The 22,331-nt window shown below is 41.8% G+C and overlaps 1 protein-coding gene across 10 annotated transcripts in view; it reads left to right on the top strand.

Annotated features, from left to right (window-relative positions):
* Positions 1 to 22,331, top strand: part of picalma (phosphatidylinositol binding clathrin assembly protein a) — a 40,622-nt gene that overhangs the window by 14,764 nt on the left and 3,527 nt on the right. For 2 of the 10 annotated variants that reach the window (XM_038707738.1, XM_038707739.1), the window contains exons 7-21: positions 26 to 137; positions 873 to 979; positions 1,073 to 1,114; positions 3,672 to 3,757; positions 4,309 to 4,432; positions 4,857 to 4,990; positions 5,489 to 5,574; positions 9,195 to 9,347; positions 9,818 to 9,901; positions 10,336 to 10,416; positions 13,550 to 13,660; positions 16,641 to 16,769; positions 17,173 to 17,203; positions 17,964 to 18,063; positions 21,520 to 21,579. In XM_038707738.1, coding sequence (XP_038563666.1) covers positions 26 to 137; positions 873 to 979; positions 1,073 to 1,114; positions 3,672 to 3,757; positions 4,309 to 4,432; positions 4,857 to 4,990; positions 5,489 to 5,574; positions 9,195 to 9,347; positions 9,818 to 9,901; positions 10,336 to 10,416; positions 13,550 to 13,660; positions 16,641 to 16,769; positions 17,173 to 17,203; positions 17,964 to 18,063; positions 21,520 to 21,579 — 1,440 coding nt within the window. The remainder of the gene's footprint in view (positions 1 to 25; positions 138 to 872; positions 980 to 1,072; positions 1,115 to 3,671; positions 3,758 to 4,308; positions 4,433 to 4,856; positions 4,991 to 5,488; positions 5,575 to 9,194; positions 9,348 to 9,817; positions 9,902 to 10,335; positions 10,417 to 13,549; positions 13,661 to 16,640; positions 16,770 to 17,172; positions 17,204 to 17,963; positions 18,064 to 21,519; positions 21,580 to 22,331) is intronic. The other 8 variants (XM_038707741.1, XM_038707740.1, XM_038707742.1 and 5 more) reach the window with 8 other exon arrangements.

The raw sequence follows: 22,331 nt of genomic DNA, 5'->3' as shown, positions 1-22,331 counted from the left end.
CTTAACACCTTCACCTGTCTTCCAGGTCAATGCTAATGAACTGACAAATGGTGTGATCAACGCAGCCTTTATGCTTCTGTTCAAAGATGCCATCAGACTGTTTGCAGCATACAATGAGGGCATAATCAACCTCCTGGGTAAAAAAAAAAGGCTTTTGTGTTGTAGATACACTATTTGGACTGCAGGTTTTTCTTCAGATGATGAGGGACAGGGGCCATGGGGTGAAAGACTAAATGAATTAATGCAGATGTCCTTGCAATTATGTAATCCTTTGCATTCAGCTTTGAAAGCAAGGATGTACTTTGGGAATATTCGTTAGCATTCCCACGCAGTTCAAGTAAGTCTTTAACTAACTGATTGCTTCCTGGAGCTGCAGACCCCTAACAAGCTTATTTCAAAGAAACTTTGTAGGGGGCAAACTATTCCCCAGCAGACCTCTATGAATAATTTTCTGCCCTTGTCTAAAATTAATATGCAGTTACCTTTCCTCTCTCCCTTTCTCCTTTCTATTGTGAAACAGGAAAAACTGCGATAAGGCACATGAAACTGCAGTTGTAAACTGGTCCCCAATGCTGCTCATTATAATATGATGGGACTTACTATGCAAATCTCACAACATATTGGTATAATTACTGATTTGTTCTGATTGTTCTCCTTTACCTTTGTCCTGAGTCCCAAGGTTTTCAAACCACTTCAGGCTTTAAATTTTACCAGCATATATCTGCTGAGACTGACAATTTGTACCCTATTGAGATACTGTACCCATGAGACATTAAATGTAAAAAAAATCAAATAACAGACAAAACAGAAATAAATGTTCAGGAAATGAGTGTAATATTTTTGTTGTGCTTATTTTCCTGCTCTGTAAATAGAGAAATACTTTGACATGAAGAAAATCCAGTGCAAAGAAGGACTTGATATCTACAAGAAATTCCTTACACGAATGACAAGAATCTCAGAGTTCCTCAAAGTTGCAGAGGTAAGTAGGGACACCAGATCTGCTAGTTGGCCAGGGATGGGTTGGCAATTTTCTCTTATCCGAATTCTGATTGTCTTTGTTCTCTTCCTGCAGCAAGTAGGAATTGATCGAGGGGACATCCCAGATCTGTCTCAGGTAAGCAAATTCTAAAAATAACTATTTAGCATCTTTACGATTACTTTGAATAACTTGTCCTAACTTCACACTCCTCACTCTTTGCTGGCTTTGCCTAACTAAAATGAGGAGAATGGCACAAAAACGGGTGATAATATCTATTAAGCAGAATAGAATACAAATACTATGTTATAGTATAGTGTGCATCAAGTGAGCCTCATTTCACAAGAGCTGTCATAGGAGCTATAGCAACATAACTTATTAGTAATGTACAAACTCTTGGTAATTTAGTAAAATGTAAACTGTAGTACTTTAAAAAATAGCATTTGATTTCCAGTGTTAAGTTAATTGACACAGTAAATACAGATCATTATATGTGCTCAAATAGGTATAGTGACCTATAATATGAACTTCGAAAATGTGGCCATCATTGTACACTGCTCAGAAAAATAAAGGGAACACTAAAATAACACATCCTAGATCTGAATGAATGAAATAATCTCATTAAATACTCCTTTCTTTACATAGTTGAATGTGCTGACAACAAAATCACACAAAAATTATCAATGGAAATAAAATTTATGAACCCATGGAGGTCTGGATTTGGAGTCACACTCGAAATCAAAGTGGAAAACCAAACTACAGGCCGATCCAACTTTGATGTAATGTCCTTAAAACAAGTCAAAATGAGGCTCAGTAGTGTGTGTGGCCTCCACGTGCCTGTATGACCTCCCTACAACGCCCAGCCATGCTCCTGATGAGGTGGCGGATGGTCTCCTGAGGGATCTCCTCCCAGACCTGGACTAAAGCATCCACCAACTGCTGGACAGTCTGTGGTGCAATGTGGCGTTGGTGGATGGAGCGAGACATGATGTCTCAGATGTGCTCAATTGGATTCAGGTCTGGGGAACGGGCGGGCCGGTCCATAGCATCAATGCCTTCCTCATGCAGGAACTGCTGACACACTCCAGCCACATGAGGTCTAGTATTGTCTTGCATTAGGAGGAACCCAGGGCCAACCGCACCAGCATATGGTCTCACAAGGGGTCTGAGGATCTCATCTCGGTACCTAATGGCAGTCAGGCTACCTCTGGCGAGCACATGGAGCGCTGTGCGGCCCCCCAAAGAAATGCCACCCCACACCATTACTGACCCACCGCCAAACCGGTCATGCTGGAGGATGTTGCAGGCAGCAGAACGTTCTCCACGGCGTCTCCAGACTCTGTCACGTCTGTCACATGTGCTCAATGTGAACCTGCTTTCATCTGTGAAGAGCACAGGGCGCCAGTGGCTAATTTGCCAATCTTGGTGTTCTCTGGCAAATGCCAAACGTCCTGCACGGTGTTGGGCTGTAAGCACAACCCCCACCTGTGGACGTCGGGCCCTCATACCACCCTCATGGAGTCTGTTTCTGACCGTTTGAGCAGACACATGCACATTTGTGGCCTGCTGGAGGTCATTTTGCAGGGCTCTGGCAGTGCTCCTCCTGCTCCTCCTTGCACAAAGGCGGAGGTAGCGGTCCTGCTGCTGGGTTGTTGCCCTCCTACGGCCTCCTCCACGTCTCCTGATGTACTGGCCTGTCTCCTGGTAGCGCCTCCGTGCTCTGGACACTACGCTGACAGACACAGCAAACCTTCTTGCCACAGCTCGCATTGATGTGCCATCCTGGATGAGCTGCACTACCTGAGCCACTTGTGTGGGTTGTAGACTCCGTCTCATGCTACCACTAGAGTGAAAGCACCACCAGCATTCAAAAGTGACCAAAACATCAGCCAGGAAGCACAGGAACTGAGAAGTGGTCTGTGGTCACCACCTGCAGAACCACTCCTTTATTGGGGCTAATTACCTATAATTTCCACCTGTTGTCTTTTCTATTTGCACAACAGCATGTGAAATTGATTGTCAGTCAGTGTTGCTTCCTAAGTGACAGTTTGATTTCACAGGAGTGTGATTGACTTGGAGTTACATTGTGTTGTTTAAGTGTTCCCTTTATTTTTTTGAGCAGTGTATTTTCACAGGCTGCTAACCCCATGCAGCTTCAGCCTAACACGTTTTAACACCAAGTGCTCTGCATGCTAATCAATAAGCTAGGCAGGCAATGCATGTGCACTTACAAACACCTTCCAGCTGACATTCACTCCTGACCTTGCACGTCGTACAGCAAATAAAGGTGTGAATCATGGGTTTTGGTCTTATATAGAGCAGTAACCTTCTGACGTGGTGCATTATGTACACATACATTTATCTGGAGGCTCTATTCATTATGTATTCTGTAGAACCTTGTAATTGTAGCAGATAAACCAGAAATGGACAGCTTTCTCCCAAAGGTTTTCTTAATAATATCTTGACTGTTACCACCTTTATTTTCTGTATTTTTCCCTTCCTTTTATCTCTCCATTTTCAGTTTACAGTTTGTGTAAGTATCGGAACCTTTTCTCTCTCTGTCTCTGTATTTGAGAGTAGCTCTGTTCATGGACTCTTGGCAATAACTTTGCATGTTTTTTTCCTTTAGAAACATCTTATATTATGCTTTCCTCAGCCTTTGAAACTTAATGTGTGTCACTGACATTCACGCTAGGCTCCTAGCAGCCTGCTGGATGCCCTGGAGCAGCACTTGGCATCTTTGGAGGGAAAGAAAGTCAAAGACTCAACTGCAGCCAGCAGGTAGGTCTCATTCGTCTCTGTTCACTTGATCTGGCTCCCTGCCATCTAGGCTCAGAGTGGAGCATTTTTTTCAGCATGGCAGATGGTAAAAGTAAAATTATTCATCTGTGTGTCACACAGAGATGAAACGACAGTAGAAACGACAATTTGACATTACAGAGAGGTAATGCATTAAATAGGTGGTATTATGCTCATTTTCAGGTTCAAAATCTTATTTAGGGGTTGTATCAGAACAGGTTTACACGTCACAGGGATGAAAGGGATGCAGCTGGGCTACAAACGAGCTGTTTTCAGTTCAGAGCAGAGTTTTCTGTGGGAGATGGGAAGTGCTTTTGGGCTGGACTTTGGGCTTTTTCACTTTGCAAACCTGTTACATGCACAAAAAAGGAATATAACTCAATAAAGGAGAGGGAAAGCTAAAAAGCAGAATACCACCTCTTTAAGAATACCAAAGTCCAGGTGTAAAAATGTATATGTGAACATCTCAGTTTTTCAATGATCCTGATTCTAGGTTCTTGGTCACTGTTTTTTGTGTCTCTCCCTTGATTCAGGGCAAGCACTCTCTCGAATGCTGTCTCCTCCCTGGCTAACACCAGCATGTCTTTCACCAGAGTGGACGAGAGGGAAAAACAGGCAGCCCTGGAAGAAGAGCAGGCTCGCCTAAAAGCACTAAAAGTACATTTTTCCTTACTCACCTACAGTCCTTTCAGCCTAGTGCTCTTCAGTTCTCAAGGAATTTTGCTATACCTTTCAGTTTAATGAAGTCATGCTATTAGGACTCTGTTCTACTGATCATATCAAATGCATAGCCATAACAAATGTTGCAGATTTTGAGCAGTAGGGAATCCCTGTGGTTTCTATGGTCTGAAACGTAAACAATGTAGTTCTAACACCTCTGGTTCGATCCAGGCCATTTGCTATATGTCACCCTCTTTGCTCTCTCCCCATATTTCCTGTCTATCACTACTGTGAAATAATTGCCAATTGCCACAACTGACAAATTAAAGCAAAATGCTCAAAGTCTTAAAAGAAAAGATTTTGCTACCATCATAATGAGTAGTCTGATACAAGTTAGCCTCTAGCTTCCTAATTATTGTAGGAGCAGCGTCTGAAAGAGCTCCAGAAGAATCCTGGTGCAGCAACCACAGACTCTTCCCCTGTCTCCACGGTGGGCGGGAACATCAACTCAGCCCCTACCATTGACCTCTTCGCCACCCCCAGCTCCACCAACAGGTGAGGCCAGGACCCAGACCTGTCAGTCATCTCAAAGCAACTACTCTTCAGTTTCATGGCTTCTCCAGATGTGTTGAAAAGAGATGCCACTATATGATTGTGTATGTACATTCAGATGGAGATAAAAGCTGAAAGGAGATCATATTTTATTTAACAGCATAAATGAAAGAAAGCCATAAAAATCCATATTGTGTTTTATGTCAACTGACGTGTTTAAACTCTGTGCTTGTAAAGGTAAAAGGCTGCTAGACTTGAGTTTGGAGGATGACTTAAATGCAAATAGATGGCTCTTATGGAACAATTGCAAATGGTTTCAGAGGTTGTTAGTTCTCTAAGATTAGATCTAGAAACGTTGAACCCGAAATTTTCTGTTGTGCTGGTTTTACACAATACGATACCTCTGCCTTTTATGATGAAGCTGATGAGAGCACCTAATGTTTTGTCAATGTGTGACTGATTTACCCTCGGTGCCCTTGTTTTCCTGCTTGTTCCTTCCAGCACCTTCAAGGCAGCAAATGACCTGCTGGACCTGCAGCCAGCTTTCGAGCAGCCACTGCCTCTCTCTGCCACCAACACATGGGGAGGTGAGGGCTCCCCTCTTCTAGACAACACTTGTCCATACTGCTAGCACATTTACAAAACCACACACACCTCACATACTCATTGGCACACACAACTCGCATTCCTCACAGTACACACACTCAGTAGTATGAGTCCCTAAAATGTATGTACCTTTTGTAAAAGGTAAGATTACTTTTACTCATACTAAAGGATTACTTCAGTATCGTATGTATGTAAAACTAATATGAATGACTACAGCGGTACATAATTAAAGACAAGCTAAGAATGCAAAAATATTTTATTAATATTCAGTCAGGACCACTTTAGTCAAAGAAACATTTATTTGCTTTGCAGTAAGTTATGTTTTCTGGGACCTCCCTGAGAGTAGCAGCAAAGACCCCCTCCTGGGGTTCAGAACAGAAAAGGCATAAATGACAACAGAAATTACGTTGATTAGTTATACACGGCATGAAAGGAGGAGCTGGGGTGGAGGCGGGTTGCAAAGCGCCTTGCATAGGGAAGAAGCAAGGGTAGGGCGGGCTAAAACGGCTTAAATAAGGCGCCTTGTTTGAGATTTGCCAATAGATGCAGAGATGGGAAGCCGTAGCTGGGATGGTGAGCTGAGCTAAACTAACTATGCTTGGTTAATGGTAACTATTTTAAACCCACTACTGTATAGGGCTGCAGCTAATGATTATTTTCGTAGTCGACTAATCTGTTAATTATTTATTCGATTAGTCGACTAGTCACTGTTATTTTTGTCACCCCCTAAGCCTAACCCTAATTAAACCATTTAACTAATTAAATATCTTTCAAGTGAATTACTGATCTCCAACACACAGCCTAACTAGCTAAAGTTACCATTAAGTGAACAAGGTTTACTATTCAGAATGAACACAAGTATCAACGCCAGGATGAAACCAGGGAAGAAGACAAGACAGCGTAGGCTACTCCTATAATTCACTGATTTACTATTGCACTTAACGTGTTTGCTAACACAACTAAAAGAGCGTTCCAACACCTTCGATGAGACCTCAAAACCAAGAATGCAAAGAACTATGGAGAGGCTGCTCCAAGATAAAAGCCAGGTTTTATCACCCAAAACAATAAGCTCACAATCAGATTTATTGCCGAGTAGGTTTTAACTTTAAAGTGTTTAACTTTTTAACAAAGATTTTTGCTTTGGAACTATATAAAATAAAAACACATTAAAAGCAAGTACTATAACCACAACATGACACTAACAATGTAATGTCTATTTAGAATAATAAAGCAACAGCACCCTTTCATTATACTTGCGTAGTTTTTCTATATTTTTCCAAAGTGCTTATAAGGTTTATAAGCGGAGAATGTTCTGTAGGCTGCGTCACGAGCCAGATGTTTCTTGATTTATTTTAAAATGTTAAACTATTACTCACATTGTAAAAACAGAATAACAGCAGTACAAACATTGAAACTATCTTACAGTTCTGTCCGTTGCTCTGTTGTTGCTGCTGCAGTAGTCTGTGTAACAGGGACCACATGCCTCTGTGGGCGTGAGTGGCTGGCACTGCTAACCTTGCAGCGCTCCTCAACCCCGAAAACGTTGGAGCATGTTTTGGATTCGCCATCAACTTTCGTAAAACATTTCAACTCAACCTCAAAACTTCTCAAAAGTTTATTTATTTAGGGGTCCAAGCCCGAGTGGGGCTGAATATTAATTTATTTTATTGCTGTTGTTACTATTGTTATTAAAAACATGGGGGGGGGGGGATATATAATTGAATGATGAATAAAATATTAATTACTTTCCCAGGTAACAAAAAAGCCATGTGAAAAATGATTAAAAAACAGCATTTTAGGCTCGAAAATCCAGCTGCATTCTAACATTAACTCAGCTTTTCTTATTAGCATGGCTCCTTACATGCTTGCTAATAACTTTTTTTAAGCTGGGTCTCCGACATCGACAGCATTGTGTTGGACAGATTTGTGCAGTGGTGTTCACGAGGGAGAGGAAGGGAGAGAGAGGGATGAACAATACGATTTTAAATAGGCCTACAAAAAATCGAAAACCAATATGCGGCGGTCAGCGTTGATATTGTGGCGGGCCAAATAAATTAACGTATGGGAAACACTTATCTGCTCATGGTCAAAACTTTCAGCACATTAAGAATCTCTCCCATGTATCTGTGTTCTCTGATATGTAAAGAAAAAACGGCGTAATATTACAAGACTAACGTCATTAGCCTATTTAAAGTTAATTCATAATATTTTACTACATGCCCTATACTGCATGATGTTACTGATTCGGTGGAAGTATCCCCTCGCCGTCTGACAGACAAAACTGAATGAGACGAGGAGGTGCTCATGCTGGGGTAAAACGAAACTAACCGACAACACCTAGCTGTGATCACACAGAAAGCTCACGAATAATTCCACACGTTAACTTCAGCACCTCTGATAAAGTGCCGCTTACAATCCCCAACAGAGCAAGACAGGGCTTCAGTTTTTAACGTCACATTTTTGTAGCCTACTGAAACTACAGTATATGTCCGCTTTGGCACAAACTGTCTGCGACTCACAGCGCGAGGAGGGTCGACGTCACTCGCTGGTGTCAGCAGCGAAGTTGCTGTCGGGGTAGGTCAGACAGCGGAATATCCCTCTTGTAAATGTGTAACCACTGAGATAACAAGACGTTCACGGTGTATTATAATAATAAATTAACACTTTTCCACGATAATACCTAAAAAGAGAGCGTCAATTTTCCAGAGTTTACACAGTTGACGCCATGTGGGTAAAATTTTAAAGATGATACTCTGACTTCCCGTTCCCGTGAAGGCAGCACGGAGCTGCACAACAAGTAGCTGACGGGGGAAAAATAAACCGACTCGACCTGTCGCAGTGGACAAATCTGGCAGGTTTTAATGTTGCAGACCACAGTTTTTTTGCAAGTAGTTTAAAATTTAAACTCTGAATCTTTGGCGTAAACTCTCCTTAGAATTGCCAACTGACAAACGCCCCCCCCAATGCAGCTCAGCGCTCCCCTAAATATTGCTTCCAGCACCCCCCATCGTCCTCGGAATGCCCCCGTTGAGAAACACTAATTTATGTGGATCTTAACTAATTCAGACTTGACAAACATCAACATTTTGAATGCTGGCAAAAGTAATACGCATATGTTTAAGAGATTGTTAGCAAATGGACTTTAAAGTGCTGTACGGTATCCGTGTTACCATCCGTGGCTCCCTGTTCATGTTTGCACATAGTGTATTTTGTGGCAAACAGGTCAGGGAAGATGCCTCTAAACACACATTCTGAACACAAACGTCATCCACAGCTGTTTAACTGTAAGCATAGTGTCTGGATATCGTCCTCCTGTGCTGGACTCTTGACTGTTATAAATTGTGCACTGCTTAAAGCGGTTAAGATAAACCCGGCCCTCAGGTCTGACATGTGGGTCAGTAAAAGCAGAGCAGCAGAGTGCTTGATATCAGCCTGTTGTCGTATCCGAAACATTGTATTAAATCTTCTCACCTGCATCGCTGACCTTTTCCTCTTGCCCTTCATCTTGCATGCACTCTGTACCTTTCCTCACCCTCCTCTCCACCATAATCTCTCTTTGTTCTTTTTTTTGTCCTCCTTTTCTCACCATCTGCCCACTCAGATCCTTTCACCTCGGCTGCAGAAGCTGTGGAGGAATCCATTCCAAACTCAAACCCTTTCCTCACACTACCTGTTGTTGATGCTGTCCACCTGTCCACGGCGTCCTCATACGCTGGCAGCCTGTCCTCTGGGACGCCTAGCCATGAAGTGTTTGGTGGGGTTGTTTTGCTGTATCTGTTCTTTTCCTTTTCATCCCAGATTTCACGTTGTGTCCACACAACTTATGTTTCTCATAATGTCACCCTGGCTGGTGATTTACTATAGGTGAATTCACTGTCATTTAAAATGTGTTTGAGTGAATACATAGACATATTTCAGAGCAGCAGGGTAGAAGTAGTAAGAAATGCAGGAAATGCCAGAAGTGGTTTAGGGTTTTTTTCTTCTTGACCCTTTTCTCACATTTATCAAATATCTGGCATGCTGCCCTACTCCAAATATTTGTTTTGTTCCATAATCAGGCTAAGTTCCTGATGTTTGTTTTCTCAGCTCTTAGCATTCTTTGATTTAGGCTGTTTAATCTTTTTTTATTTGCTTTTTGTCTGATTGTGTTCCAAAGCCCAAAACTCAACTTGTTGCATGAATGTCTGTCTTTCAGTCTTCAGCAGCATTTTTGTTTTTCTCTAGATCATTACAATCCCTTTTTTGACTCAAGCTTCTCCCTGGCATCTGATTTTGATGCGGCTGCACAAATAGAGACATTTATCACAGGTACTATGGTGGACAACTGTCCGGCTGCTAGATTGCTGTTGTGATAGTAGTGAGGTGTTGTGTGAGTAGAAATCGATTGACACAGTGTATTTGAGCATTATACAGAGCGTCGCTGCTGAACATGTCACCTTCATCCCTCTCTGCTTCCTACAAGCCACTGGGTGTGAGCCTGCATTGTGTTGTGCTTAGCCATTAGTTTTGCCCTGTATTTAGACTGGCCATGTGATGAGTGCCGGCTTCCTCCGCTTTTGTCCTGGAAATCCTGATCTTTGTTTTTTCTCTGTTGAAAAAGCCTTTCCCACAGTTGCTTGGCTGTCACAGTCACTGTTCTTTCACTGCTCTATGTTTTTCTGGTCTCATATCTTCATAATCTCCCTCTTCTCCTCTCTCTCCTTCTGGTTCTTTGCCTGTCTGCTGCTGTTGCTGTGTGTCAGACTCTTTCTGTGGGCCAAGCTCTTACAACACCACTGCTCTCTTCCACTCTGAGCCCCCTGCCCTAGCTGGTCTATTCAGAGGTAGGTACATTGAGGTGTTACAAGTCCTACTCAGAATTCAACCTAATACATCTGATATACCTTACTTTTGTTGCTTGGTGTTATATTTGCCTTAATCTCTTCATCTTCTGGGAAAATGTCCAAATGGACATTGAGGTTTTTATAGTGTAGCTAAAGGCTGGTTTGATTTTAAAAATGTATCGAAACCTTAAACATAGATAGTAAATATCAGATTTTGGTGTTCTTTAGTGCATCAACTAATGATTGTTATACAGGTGCTCGTCATATAATTAGAATATCATCAAAAAGTTTATTTATTTGAGTAATTCCATTCAGAAAGTGAAACTTGTAAAATGTATACATTCATTCCACACAGACTGATATATTTCAAGTGTTCATTCCTTTTAATTTTGATGATTATAACTGACAACTAATGAAAACCCCAAAATCAGTATCTCAGAAAATTAGAATATTGTGAAAAGGTTCAATATTGAAGACACCTGGTGCCACACTTTAATCAGCTAATTAACTCAAAACACCTGCAAAGGCCTTTAAATGGTCTCAGTCTAGTTCTGTAGGCTACACAATCATGGGGAAGACAGCTGACTTCACAGCTGTCCAAAAGACGACCATTGACACCTTGCACAAGGAGGGCAAGACACAAAAGGTCATTGCTAAAGAGGCTGGCTGTTCACAGAGCTCTGTGTCCAAGCACATTGTGGTAGGAAAAAAAGTGTACAAGCAATAGGGATAACAGCACCCTGGAGAGGATTGTGAAACAAAACCCAGAGATTCACAAAGAGTGGACTGCAGCTGGAGTCAGTGCTTCAAGAACCACCACGCACAGACGTATGCAAGACATGGCTTTCAGCTGTCGCATTCCTTGTGTCAAGCCACTCTCGAACAAGACAAAGCGTCTCGCCTGGGCTAAAGACAAAAAGGACTGGACTGCTGCTGAGTGGTCCAAAGTTATGTTCTCTGATGAAAGTAAATTTTGCATTTCCTTTGGAAATCAAGGTCCCAGAGTCTGGAGGAAGAGAGGAGAGGCACAGAATCCACGTTGCTTGAAGTCCAGTGTAAAGTTTCCAGTCAGTGATGGTTTGGGGTGCCATGTCATCTGCTGGTGTTGGTCCACTGTGTTTTCTGAGGTCCAAGGTCGACGCAGCTGTCTACCAGGAAGTTTTAGAGCACTTCATGCTTCCTGCTGCTGACCAACTTTATGGAGATGCAGATTTCATTTTCCAACAGGACTTGGCACCTGCACACAGTGCCAAAGCTACCAGTACCTAGTTTAAGGACCATGGTATCCCTCTTCTTAATTGGCCAGCAAACTCGCCTGACCTTAACCCTATAGAAAATCTATGGGGTATTGTGAAGAGGAAGATACGCCAGACCCAACAATGCAGAAGAGCTGAAGGCCACTATCAGAGCAACCTGGGCCCTCATAACACCTAAGCAGTGCCACAGACTGATGGACTCCATGCCACGCCACATTGCTGCAGTAATTCAGGCAAAAGGAGCCCCAACTAAGTATTGAGTGCTGTACATGCTCATACTTTTCATGTTCATACTTTTCAGTTGGCAGCATTTCTAAAAATCCTTTTTTTGTAGTGGTCTTAAGTAATATTCTAATTTTCGGAGATACCGATTTTGGGATTTTTATTAGTTGTCAGTTTTAATCATCACAATTAAATGAAATAAACATTTGAAATATATCAGTCTGTGTGTAATGAATGAATAGAATATCCAAGTTTCACTTTTTGATTACTGAAATAAATCAACTTTTTGATGATATTCTAATTATATGACCAGCACCTGTATTGATGAATATGGTGATTATTTTCTTGATTAATCATTTATAACAGTCAGAAAATACTGAAATTGATTACTGATTACTGATTATAATTTCTAGCAGCCCAAGGTGACGTTATCAAATGTCTTATTTTGTCTGATCAACATCCAAAACCCCAAGCTATTTGGTTTATGATCACATAAAAAAAGTAAGTTGGAGCCAGAGAATGGTCGGCATTTTTGCCAGAAAATAAACACCAAATCGACACTCAAAATAGTTACCAATTATTCATCAATTAATTTTATCAATTAATTGATGTATCACTCATCTTGAGAGTTACTCAGATTCAGTTTTCTAAGACACTCCATCATTGAAGTCACAGAAACAATTAGTGACCCCCATTGTCAACGGCCTCAGTAGACCAAAATCCACTACAGCGACGTATTTCAATGTTTCTGTAATGTAAACAACTGACAAACTTTCAATGATTTTGAAGAAGAAATCTACGTGGCGCTAGTAGAGACATTGTAAGGAAAAACAACCCTCCATGCCCCCCAAGTATTACTTGCACTGAAGATAATAAATTATCTGTCTGTGTAAAATGTAACACACAGTTTGGTAGCATTGCATCTTTTGTCAACTGTATAGCTAGAAGTAGTCAAGCTACATTACCCAGGATGTGTGAATTTAGAGAGCAAATGTGAGAACTGCAGCTTTTCTTGAATGTTAATGGGCGTGGACGCTGGGAAGTAGGACAGTACGCAAACGCAACATAAGTTTGCACAGAACACAACAGATGGATGTTATGATGTGTCACATGGTGCCAGCGGTTGTCCCTCTTAAGAAATTAACATTTCCTTGAAAGATGACGGTTCCCATACTATATGTGGTACAGTCAACCTTCACCTGGGGGCTGAACAAAAGTATTCTGCAACTCACTTACCATGAATCTAATGAATGAATACCTAATGGTAGCATTTTGTGGCGCATTAAAAGCGTTTAGAATTGTAAACTGTTGGATCTATGACTAAGTATACGGCTTTATCAAAGGATGATGCTGCCCTTGGGTATGACTGATTTTCCATTAGTGCAGAAGTGATGGTGTGTTTAGGCAAAAAGGAGATGGAGAAGACAGAATGATATGACACCATTTGACCTCGTCATATGCTAAATACAAAACTACATCATTGTTTTTTGTCAGATACTTAAAGACTGGAAAAAAATGGTTTGTAAGTATGTCACTGGTTCTAAAAGGAAGAACCTTCAAAATATTTGGTGTGTTATTTGTGCTTGTGTTGGGAGGAGGAAAGCTATTTTGATGTCAATATTTGGATCCTGATAGTTTTCTTTTTGCCTCACCAGGCTTTACATCCTCCCCAGCGCCCCAGCAGACGCAGAACTCTCAAGGCCTTAATGTCGACTTTGAATCGGTATTTGGCAACAACACCGATGCCAACAACCTGGATTCCACAGGTAAGTGTTGTACTCCTACACACACAGACATTAGGTGCGTTTGACTTCATGCAGCGCTGCGCAGCGCTGACTTCACGTGATGCATGCTGGACTTAAACTAAGGCATGCTGGTTAGAAATTGTATCTGACTTTCACCAGCGCTGCAAAACATCACCATGTCACATGACATTAAAACCTTGCGGGAGCAAGGCAGCTGGTGGCCAAAATTGCTTTTCTCCGGCTGCACCAAGTTGAAACCACACTATTGCCTGAACTCGCGACATTTTTCTGTGCAAATGCCGCAAGATCGGTTATTGATCTCAGTTCACAGTTAGCTCATGCAGGTAGACTGTGTCCGACTTGACGGCGCCGTTTTTATACCCTGCCCCTGCAGTCACCTGCAGCTCACGTTAGACTATCAAGTCAGCGAAAGTAAGCTGCAGTCATCTCGAACGCACCTATTTTCTTTCCCCAGCAGACTTCATGTGCTCTGCTGCCACCTGAAGGTTTGGGGGACAGATTGCATGTTCATTGGGTCATGTTGAGGCTATAGACAAGCCGTTTGTCAGTGTGTGGTAATCAGCCTTTGAAAGTAATGCATGGTTATACTTTATAACTCGGCCAATTCCTGTTGCCTCAATAGCTGTGTTTACATGGACCCTAATATTCCACTAATAATCAGAATGAAATACCTCAGTTAACCACCTCAACCAGAAGAGACATTCAGTAGAAAATATTATTGTCTAGTAACGATGTAAGCACTTAATCCGATAATTTTTCTCTGTTTGGAATGAAATTATTTTTTTGACACCCCACGTGGGTTAGGTGACGTTTCTGGAGGGAGGAACATGGCGGTAGTAAAACTAAACTTACTGTGGCTGATAGAACTTTTTGTTGGATGCTGTTCTGCATCCACATGGATTCAGGCAGATGATAGACAGGCATCAAATTCTGGACTGCAAAGGAAAAACAAGGAATGGCAGGACGGCAAAATGAAACGCCCATGACCATATTTGCTATACTGATATATGCTACACAAACGTAACAGCTAACAAGATCGCTCGCTATGCATAACGCACTTTTCATATTACCTAAACAGAATTCCACCCAGCTCTGTGCTTACTACCAGCCACATGTCCGCTTTTTTTTGTAATATCTCGGTTGGATTTTAAGCTCGGATCATATAATTCTGGATGCACCAAAAGATTTGCTTCTCGTTGTCCATATTGCGTGTTCTCCTGGTAGGGAGCCTGGTAACATCTGGTTGTATATTCTGTAGTGGAGGGCGGCAAAAAGGTAAAATATGTTGACTTTGGATGGCAATGCTGTTGGTATTCTCTGCAGGCCTCAAATAATTTTACCATCCTGTCTGAAGCTGCTAGGCTGGAGCTGGTGAGAATATCTGGCATATTTACCAGCCAATCATAGAATTTTATATTACATTTCCCACAGAATACAGTGTACTGTGGCGGCGTCAACGGAGGGTAGTGCGATATATTTCAGTTTCTAGTAGCTTATTTCACCAATTCTACTTCATTCTCCACCTGATGTTAGTGTTTGAGTTTCAGTCGCTACTGGAATCTGTTCACTTTACTTCTTCTCACTGCAAACACACCGGCTCACTGGGTTTTTCTAATGCTAAAATGGGTCGCCAAATATACCTGGGTGGCCTTTAATATACCTGGGTGGCCAGCCCAAGTCTATATGTGGGAAACACTGCATATGTTTGTTAGGATTTTAGAAAAACTATTGTCAAATATATCATCAGACAAGTTTTAACCCTGACTGATTAACCCAGATAGCATTTCACTTCAAAGCTACAATGTTTTTAAAGGAGAGCTTCCTTAATGGCAGGAAGACATTTTATGACCATGAAATAGATTGCACTATGCTCATTCACTCAGTACATAACCATAAGACAATTCATAGGTTGGAGTTAGCCCTTTCTGAAATGTCCTGCCAAACACATCACAGATAGCTGTCATCCATACTTCTTATCTTTGAACCTACTCATGTGTCATCTCATTAAGGTGTTTATTTTTAGGATGTTCAGGTACATAGTATGATGCTGTTTCATTGTGTGTTAAGTGTGTTTTATGTGGCTGTAGAAATAATTTCAACTGAGAGGGACTCACTCAGATTGTTTGGCTATTGTAATTTACAGTGGGCTATAAAAGTCAGAAAATATTTGACTGAAAAGCCCTGCAATTGTTAAAACTAACTATTCACTTCAGATGTTTTTTGCCCTGTGATTAAAACTAAAGTAGAATTTTTGGTTTCAGAGAGGTTAATCTGTTGTGTATGGCATTTTAAAATCAGAAGACCACTTTAACTAGACTTGGGTGTAATTAAAAGAAATAAAGCCATTGCTGGAAACATTGGCAGCCTGTAACGTCCTCTATTTAACATTGTGTTCCACTGAGACAGGTTTTGGAGGAAATCGCATAAATTGTGATTAATGAGAAATTAGTTATCATTTTGATAAACACTATGAATAATGAATGATAAATTCACCCTGTGCCTCATTAGTGTATAGTAATTATTCCATCGTATCATCATTAGTTGGCAAAAAGAAGTTGTTTCTAAATGCTACATTTAGCACCATGAGTCTCTTGCATTCATTGTTTGTACACCCTCACTGAGTTCTAGGCTGCTCACGATCTCACAACATTTTTTCCCCCTTGTCCTTGGGTTGAACGCTCTCCCTGGGGCCTTGGCTTTTTGCATGGCAAATGCATGACTGGGTGAGTTGACTCAACACACATTCCCCTCACACAGTCTTTGCTTGATGAGTTTTTTTCTGTGAGGCCTGCTTCCTGCCTCGTCCACGCTGAACATCCTCTCTCTGTCCGTGTGTGAATTATATGTATTGTCTTTGTGTGTTTTGTTATTGTCCGTTGTATTGTGTCTTCATGTGTTCTGGGCCCCCCAACCTCTCACCCTCCCCTCCCCTCCCTTCCCTTCCCTTCCTTTCTTTTTGTCCTGCCCCCTTTTTGTTAAGACATTTTAGGTGGCATCCTCAAACCCACAGTGGCATCCTCACCCAATCAGGGCATGATCCTGAATGGCAAACAGCCCCACAAGCTGGTGTCCAATGACCTGGACTCGTCACTGGCCAATCTTGTTGGCAGTAAGTTCTTTTTTGCGGCCATGATGCCAAATTAGGGAACTTATTTTGGCAGATATGCCATTACTGGTATAAGCAAAGAACATTAAGTTGTACTGGAATTAACATTGTTATGCTTACTCCACTGGCAGGAATGCCAGTAGCAACGTTGCTATGCCAAAACCAACCAAAACAAACATATAATAAATTTATCAAATTAATAATAAAAGATGAGGTTAAATTTGTATTGAACAGTTGCAATTAAGGAGAAAAGTATAATTCACAAAATTAAAGCACGGACGTAAACAAAAGCATAAATGTGAAATGTGCATCAAATTTAAAGAATAAAGGGAGAATGATGAGAATAATTTTTCTACATGTTGTTTTCATGACTGTGCATTCATTACTTTGCTTCTGTCCTCTTTAGATCTGGGAATTGGTAACGGCACATCAAAGAAGTAAGTGCACTAAAGTAGTATTACCCCGGACTCTCACAGGCGGCGTGTGCGCCACGTTACGGCTGTGCCACAGCTGCCAGTGCAAATCGCTGCTTGTAGTCAGTGGTTGTGCTGACACCTGAAGCGCTGCAGCGAATCCCAGAAGCGGCCCAGAAGTGGCACTCGCTGCGAAGAATAGGCAGACGGTCTATTTTTGACGGAAGACGCGTCAAGCAGCACCGAGCAGATGAGCCGGGCAGGAAGTCAGACACAGAAATGGCAAAGAGAATCTGGTCGATTTTCAAAATAAAATACCTTGTACAGATTCCCGATCGTATATCAACAATAAACGCAGTTAAAACAGACCAAAAAAGACATCATTTAACTATGTAGCCTTCTTAACCACGGTAGAAACACAAAAATAAAGGACAACTTACTAAATCTAAACAATTCAGCCAAATCAGGCAGGCAAAACATTCTTAATCTGAAATGCTCCATGTGGTAAATTCAGCCCTGCAGGGAATTGGGGGGGAAAACGGTTCGCATAGCGCTGTGATCTGTTGTAGAAGCACACAAAATGACAAATAAACAGCAAGTCAACAATGCGGGGCAGGCTAAATGCTCCTCTCCAGTGTGAGTTGACGCCGCGCTGAGGACTGGTCAAAACCGTGGCGCAGCCGAGACGTGACGCACACGCCGCGAGTCCAGTGTTGCACTATACACACATGTTTCTGATACTGCATGCTAAACATGACTAACAATTATACTTGATCTCCTGTAGTGATCTTCACTGGAGTCAGCCTGGTGAGAAGAAGCTGACCGGTGGAACCAACTGGCAACCCAAGACAGCTCCTTCTACCACCTGGAACCCCGGAACCATGGTAGGGCTTTCATCTGTACCTATCTGGTAAACACTTAAAAAGCAGAACAGAATTTTTTTTTTTTTAGGTGCCTTATTTATTTTTTTTAACCAGTGGCTCTCCTTCATCGTTCTGTAAGTCTTAAGAACTTGGGGACTCCAGTTCAGGCTGTAAACCAGATGAATCAAATTGTCATTATCTTATTAATCTAAAAGCACTTTTCCTACAGATCTTAATGGGCCATAACCTGGCGCTTCCCATAATTTTAACTGTTACATGTCCTTTTACAAGACACTTTCATGTGCTGATTTGGTAGGCAAGAGGAGTTAAATTGTGGGACAGATAGAATTCGGCTAAGTGTTGTTTGTATAGTTAGTTATAGTTGTATAGATTTACTTTCATGTTCACACATAATGAAGCGGAGAGAACACCGCCGAACGTCGATGGGAAATGCAGTTAAACAATCTATTAATGTCCTCCCCAACACTGTGACTGAACAGTCTACCATGTATACAAACAAATACATAACAAGGCAGCAAAACGTGCATGCCGGGTATTCTGAATCCGAATATTAACGGTAAATTGATGCACAGGGCTTGGCAATAAAACAATAATGACAATTGTCGGAATATATTTTTTCTCAATAACAAGATAACAAATATTAAGTGAAAATGTTGAATCACGTACAAATTAGTGAAAGTGTGGCTTTCAACACAAAGGAGCAGCGGCTCTACTCGTTCCTCACGGATGACTTGGCTTCCGTCCTAAGAAAACCCATTTTGGCTGCTTATACCCGCAATCTAGTTCTTTCGGTCATGACCAAGCCTTCGTGACCATGAGGGTTGGAATGAATTCCCTACCTACCTGGAGTGAGCACTCAATCGGTTTCCTGCTGAGAACCATAGCCTCAGATTTAGAGGTGCTGATGCTCATGTGAACCTCTCCAACGAGTGCTGAAGGTCACAGGCCAATGATGCCAACAGGACCACATCATCTGTCAAAAGCAGCAGTGAGATCCCCAGCCCACCAAACCTCAACCCTTCCTCACCCCGACTACGCCTCGATATCCTGTCCGTGAATATGGACGCAACAACGTTGTGATTCCATACATGTCTGGAGTATCAGAGAAACTCAGGGATGTTGTGTTTGTTGAAAATCCTCCTGTGTTTTTTAAACCCAAGAACACGCTAAGACAGATGCTGGTCCACCCCAAAGACCGCACACCCAAACACAAGAAAAGCAATCTAGTGTATGCGGTCCAGTGCAGTGAGGAATGCACTAGGGTTGGGCAATGTCTACAAAATTTCCATCGGATGATGTCTACAATAAAACGTCGGATCAACTGCCCTATCGCCATCCCTGTATCACGGCCATGATTTATTGTTTTGCTCTCAGGCAATTGATGACGCTCTGTGCATGTGTTCAAGTTAACATGGTCAGCTACACAGAAGTCCTGCAAATTGCTAACTGGCCAATCGTTTAGGCCTGATTATCTTATCAGTCTTATTAGGCTGTATTGAAACGCCTTGACAAGTCTGTTTCCTGCTCCCTTTTCTCCTGTGAAGCGTGTCGTTTGGTGTCGTTGCATGATTTCTGACCAGAGTTTCACATCTTGTTCACAAAGCATTTCTGTCTCCCTTCTAAACACAGAGGCCATGGCCATGTTTCTGTCCTGTATCCAAACATCAGCTCTGATACCATGGCCTTTCTGATGTCACTTGTTGAACAGAAGCTGCCTCGTCTCCTCAATCCGAATACTTTCAAGCGTGCCATCAGGGTTCTACAGGATATTTTAATGTCATGATATGTTGAAAGCATATTGAGAATTCATTCATCATAAATGTCCTTCGTAAAATATTCCCTTATGATTTCAGTCTTGTTTTCCATCCTTTCAAACTCGTGCAAAGACACTGCTCAGAGTAGTAAACAGAATAGAAACAGGAAATTACAGTAAACTGCCCCAGGGACTTGGGTTCTGTCCAATCACAAGAAGTGTTCTAATATATTGTGTTTTCTAAAATACTGTTGTATTTATATACGGCGATTGCGAGCTGGGTGGGGGGAAGATGTTGAGCACCCCCATATTGCCAAAATGGCATGATACTTGTTTCTCTGCGAAGCTTCGACTGTGAGATTGACAGTCGAATCAAGCTCCGCCCATCGAAGCATCAGATCTTCGACTATTTGGAGTCAGCCCTACTGGCTACTGATGAGACCCAAAATCCAAGTGCATAATTCAACCTGGACAGTTTCATGCCCATCCAGGTGTTGTTGTAGCCTCTTGTAAACTGTAAATGGAGAGGAATGGAAATGGGCTTTTCAACTCTGGCTGCCTACTTTAACCCACCTCTCAGCTATTTGGAGGCAACGTGAAGAAGCTGATGGATGATCTCTTATGAAGGTGGTCACTTGAAGGTAGCTGATACACTAAGAAGCAGATGCACCCAACACTCATCATTCATTATCGTTAGGAAAATCCCTAACTAAATCAAAAATAAGCCATATTGTGTTATTATTGACTGAGGAACGCTGAGTGACATGTCCCTGAAACAAACCAAACACTGTCAGCGAGGAGGAATTCTGAAGGAGAGCTCTTAGTGAAATGAAACAAGCACAGTCTGTGATGAAAGCGCCACTTTTGGCACCAGCGTCATGTCTGACTCACTCCCTCGCCAATGGCTGAATAGTTAATGAAACGGATCCTTCCCGAGAGGGCTGGGCGTTAGACAAATCTGGGTCTGTTATCACTGTAGGGGCTGTTGGAGAAGTGCTCAGAGAAAGGGTCTGTGCTTTTTTCTCTCTAATCTCTTTCCACAAGGAGCTTTGCACCTGCTGGTAACCAACATGTACGCCCAGGACTCAGCACACTGTCCTGCTTGCTTTCCTTTACCTTCGTCCGGCATTTCAGATCAGAGCCAGATTTGACAAGATCAGAAACCCTTAATAGTCTAGTTTTAAGGCACTCTTCTATATTTGACATATTTTCAGTGGAAGGTGATTCAGTTATCCCCATATTGGCTGTTTTCTCAGTTCATATCTTGCCATCTCCTTCCTTCATGCCCCCATTTAAACTGCATTCTTGATTTCCCATGAAAACTGTGCATGCATACAGTGCACAGAGTTTTGAATGAAGCAGTGAAAAACATCAGCAAGCTTATAGCAAGTTCGAACAAGGTGAGCCTTGTCATGTGTCTGCTCTCAACAGAAACAAATCCACCTGCTAACCACTTTTGACAGTTTGACTTTGAACTGAATTGGCATTGAATCAATTATTTCTGAAGCCTTCTTCATGATATATTTATGAGATGGATGAATAGATTTTTAAAACTATTTAAAAAGTTATTGTAATTAAATGTACGCTGAAGTGGGATGTAAATTTAACAATCTGTTAACAAACAGTTAAATATAAGTTGGATACCATCCTGTCTTTTTTCTGTAGAAGGAATCATTGTTTTTTTTTTTTTTTTGTCACTTCAGGCTCCATCTGTCATGGCCTTCCCTGCAACCACACCGACGGGCATGATGACATATGCTATGGTAAGTCAGTTGTTACTTACACATGTGCTGGGGGAGGAGGATTTCTTATATGAAATGGCCTGTTACTTAATTTTTTTACAAAACCGATGGTATCCGTCACCTTGCACAGTAATTATTTTGTGTGTGTGTGTGTGTGTGTGTGTGATATAGCAAGCGGTTGGTGTCCTTCATGCTGTAAGCAGGAACTTTATTTCGAGCGAGCAACGCACACAACACACAACATTCACACTATTAGAATGTAACCTGAGTATCTAGTCAGGTCAGTCAAGTCAGAACTGAAGAAGTCCTTTGGATGAGGGACGAAACGTCTTCCAGTATCTTCAACCAAGTCCAGTTGCCCTTGATTTTAACCTTACTTGGATAACTATGACCTGGATGACTGAGAATCTTCATAGACATCTGAGTATCTAGCCCATCTCACCGAATATTAGGGTGGGTTGAGTTGGAATCAGTGAAAATAAATATTTTATTTAAGGAAGTATTGCCATGTTAACAGTAGTTACTCTGCCCGTAATGGATAATGGTGGGTTCATTCAGCACTGGAGGTCATCATTTATTGTTCTGAGCAGTGCAGTAAAGGTGAACCTGAACAGCTCTGACATCCTGGGAAAACATTAATGCCTAAATATATGAGTCACCTGTGCATAGTGCGTGGACTGCCACCTCGCTGCTGTAGAAGACTTATTCCAGTTAACTGAGTAGTCTGAGACACTGGAGAAGGATGGAGTAAGTTAGTGATGAGGGTTTTGTAG

Source organism: Micropterus salmoides, unplaced genomic scaffold, assembly GCF_014851395.1.
Source record: "Micropterus salmoides isolate LMB-PRFRI ecotype aquatic unplaced genomic scaffold, ASM1485139v1 Ms_hic_scaffold_9, whole genome shotgun sequence".
Classification (NCBI taxonomy): domain Eukaryota; kingdom Metazoa; phylum Chordata; class Actinopteri; order Centrarchiformes; family Centrarchidae; genus Micropterus; species Micropterus salmoides.
The sequence above is the reverse complement of the archived record's forward strand: the minus strand, read 5'-3'. Positions and strand labels throughout refer to the sequence as shown.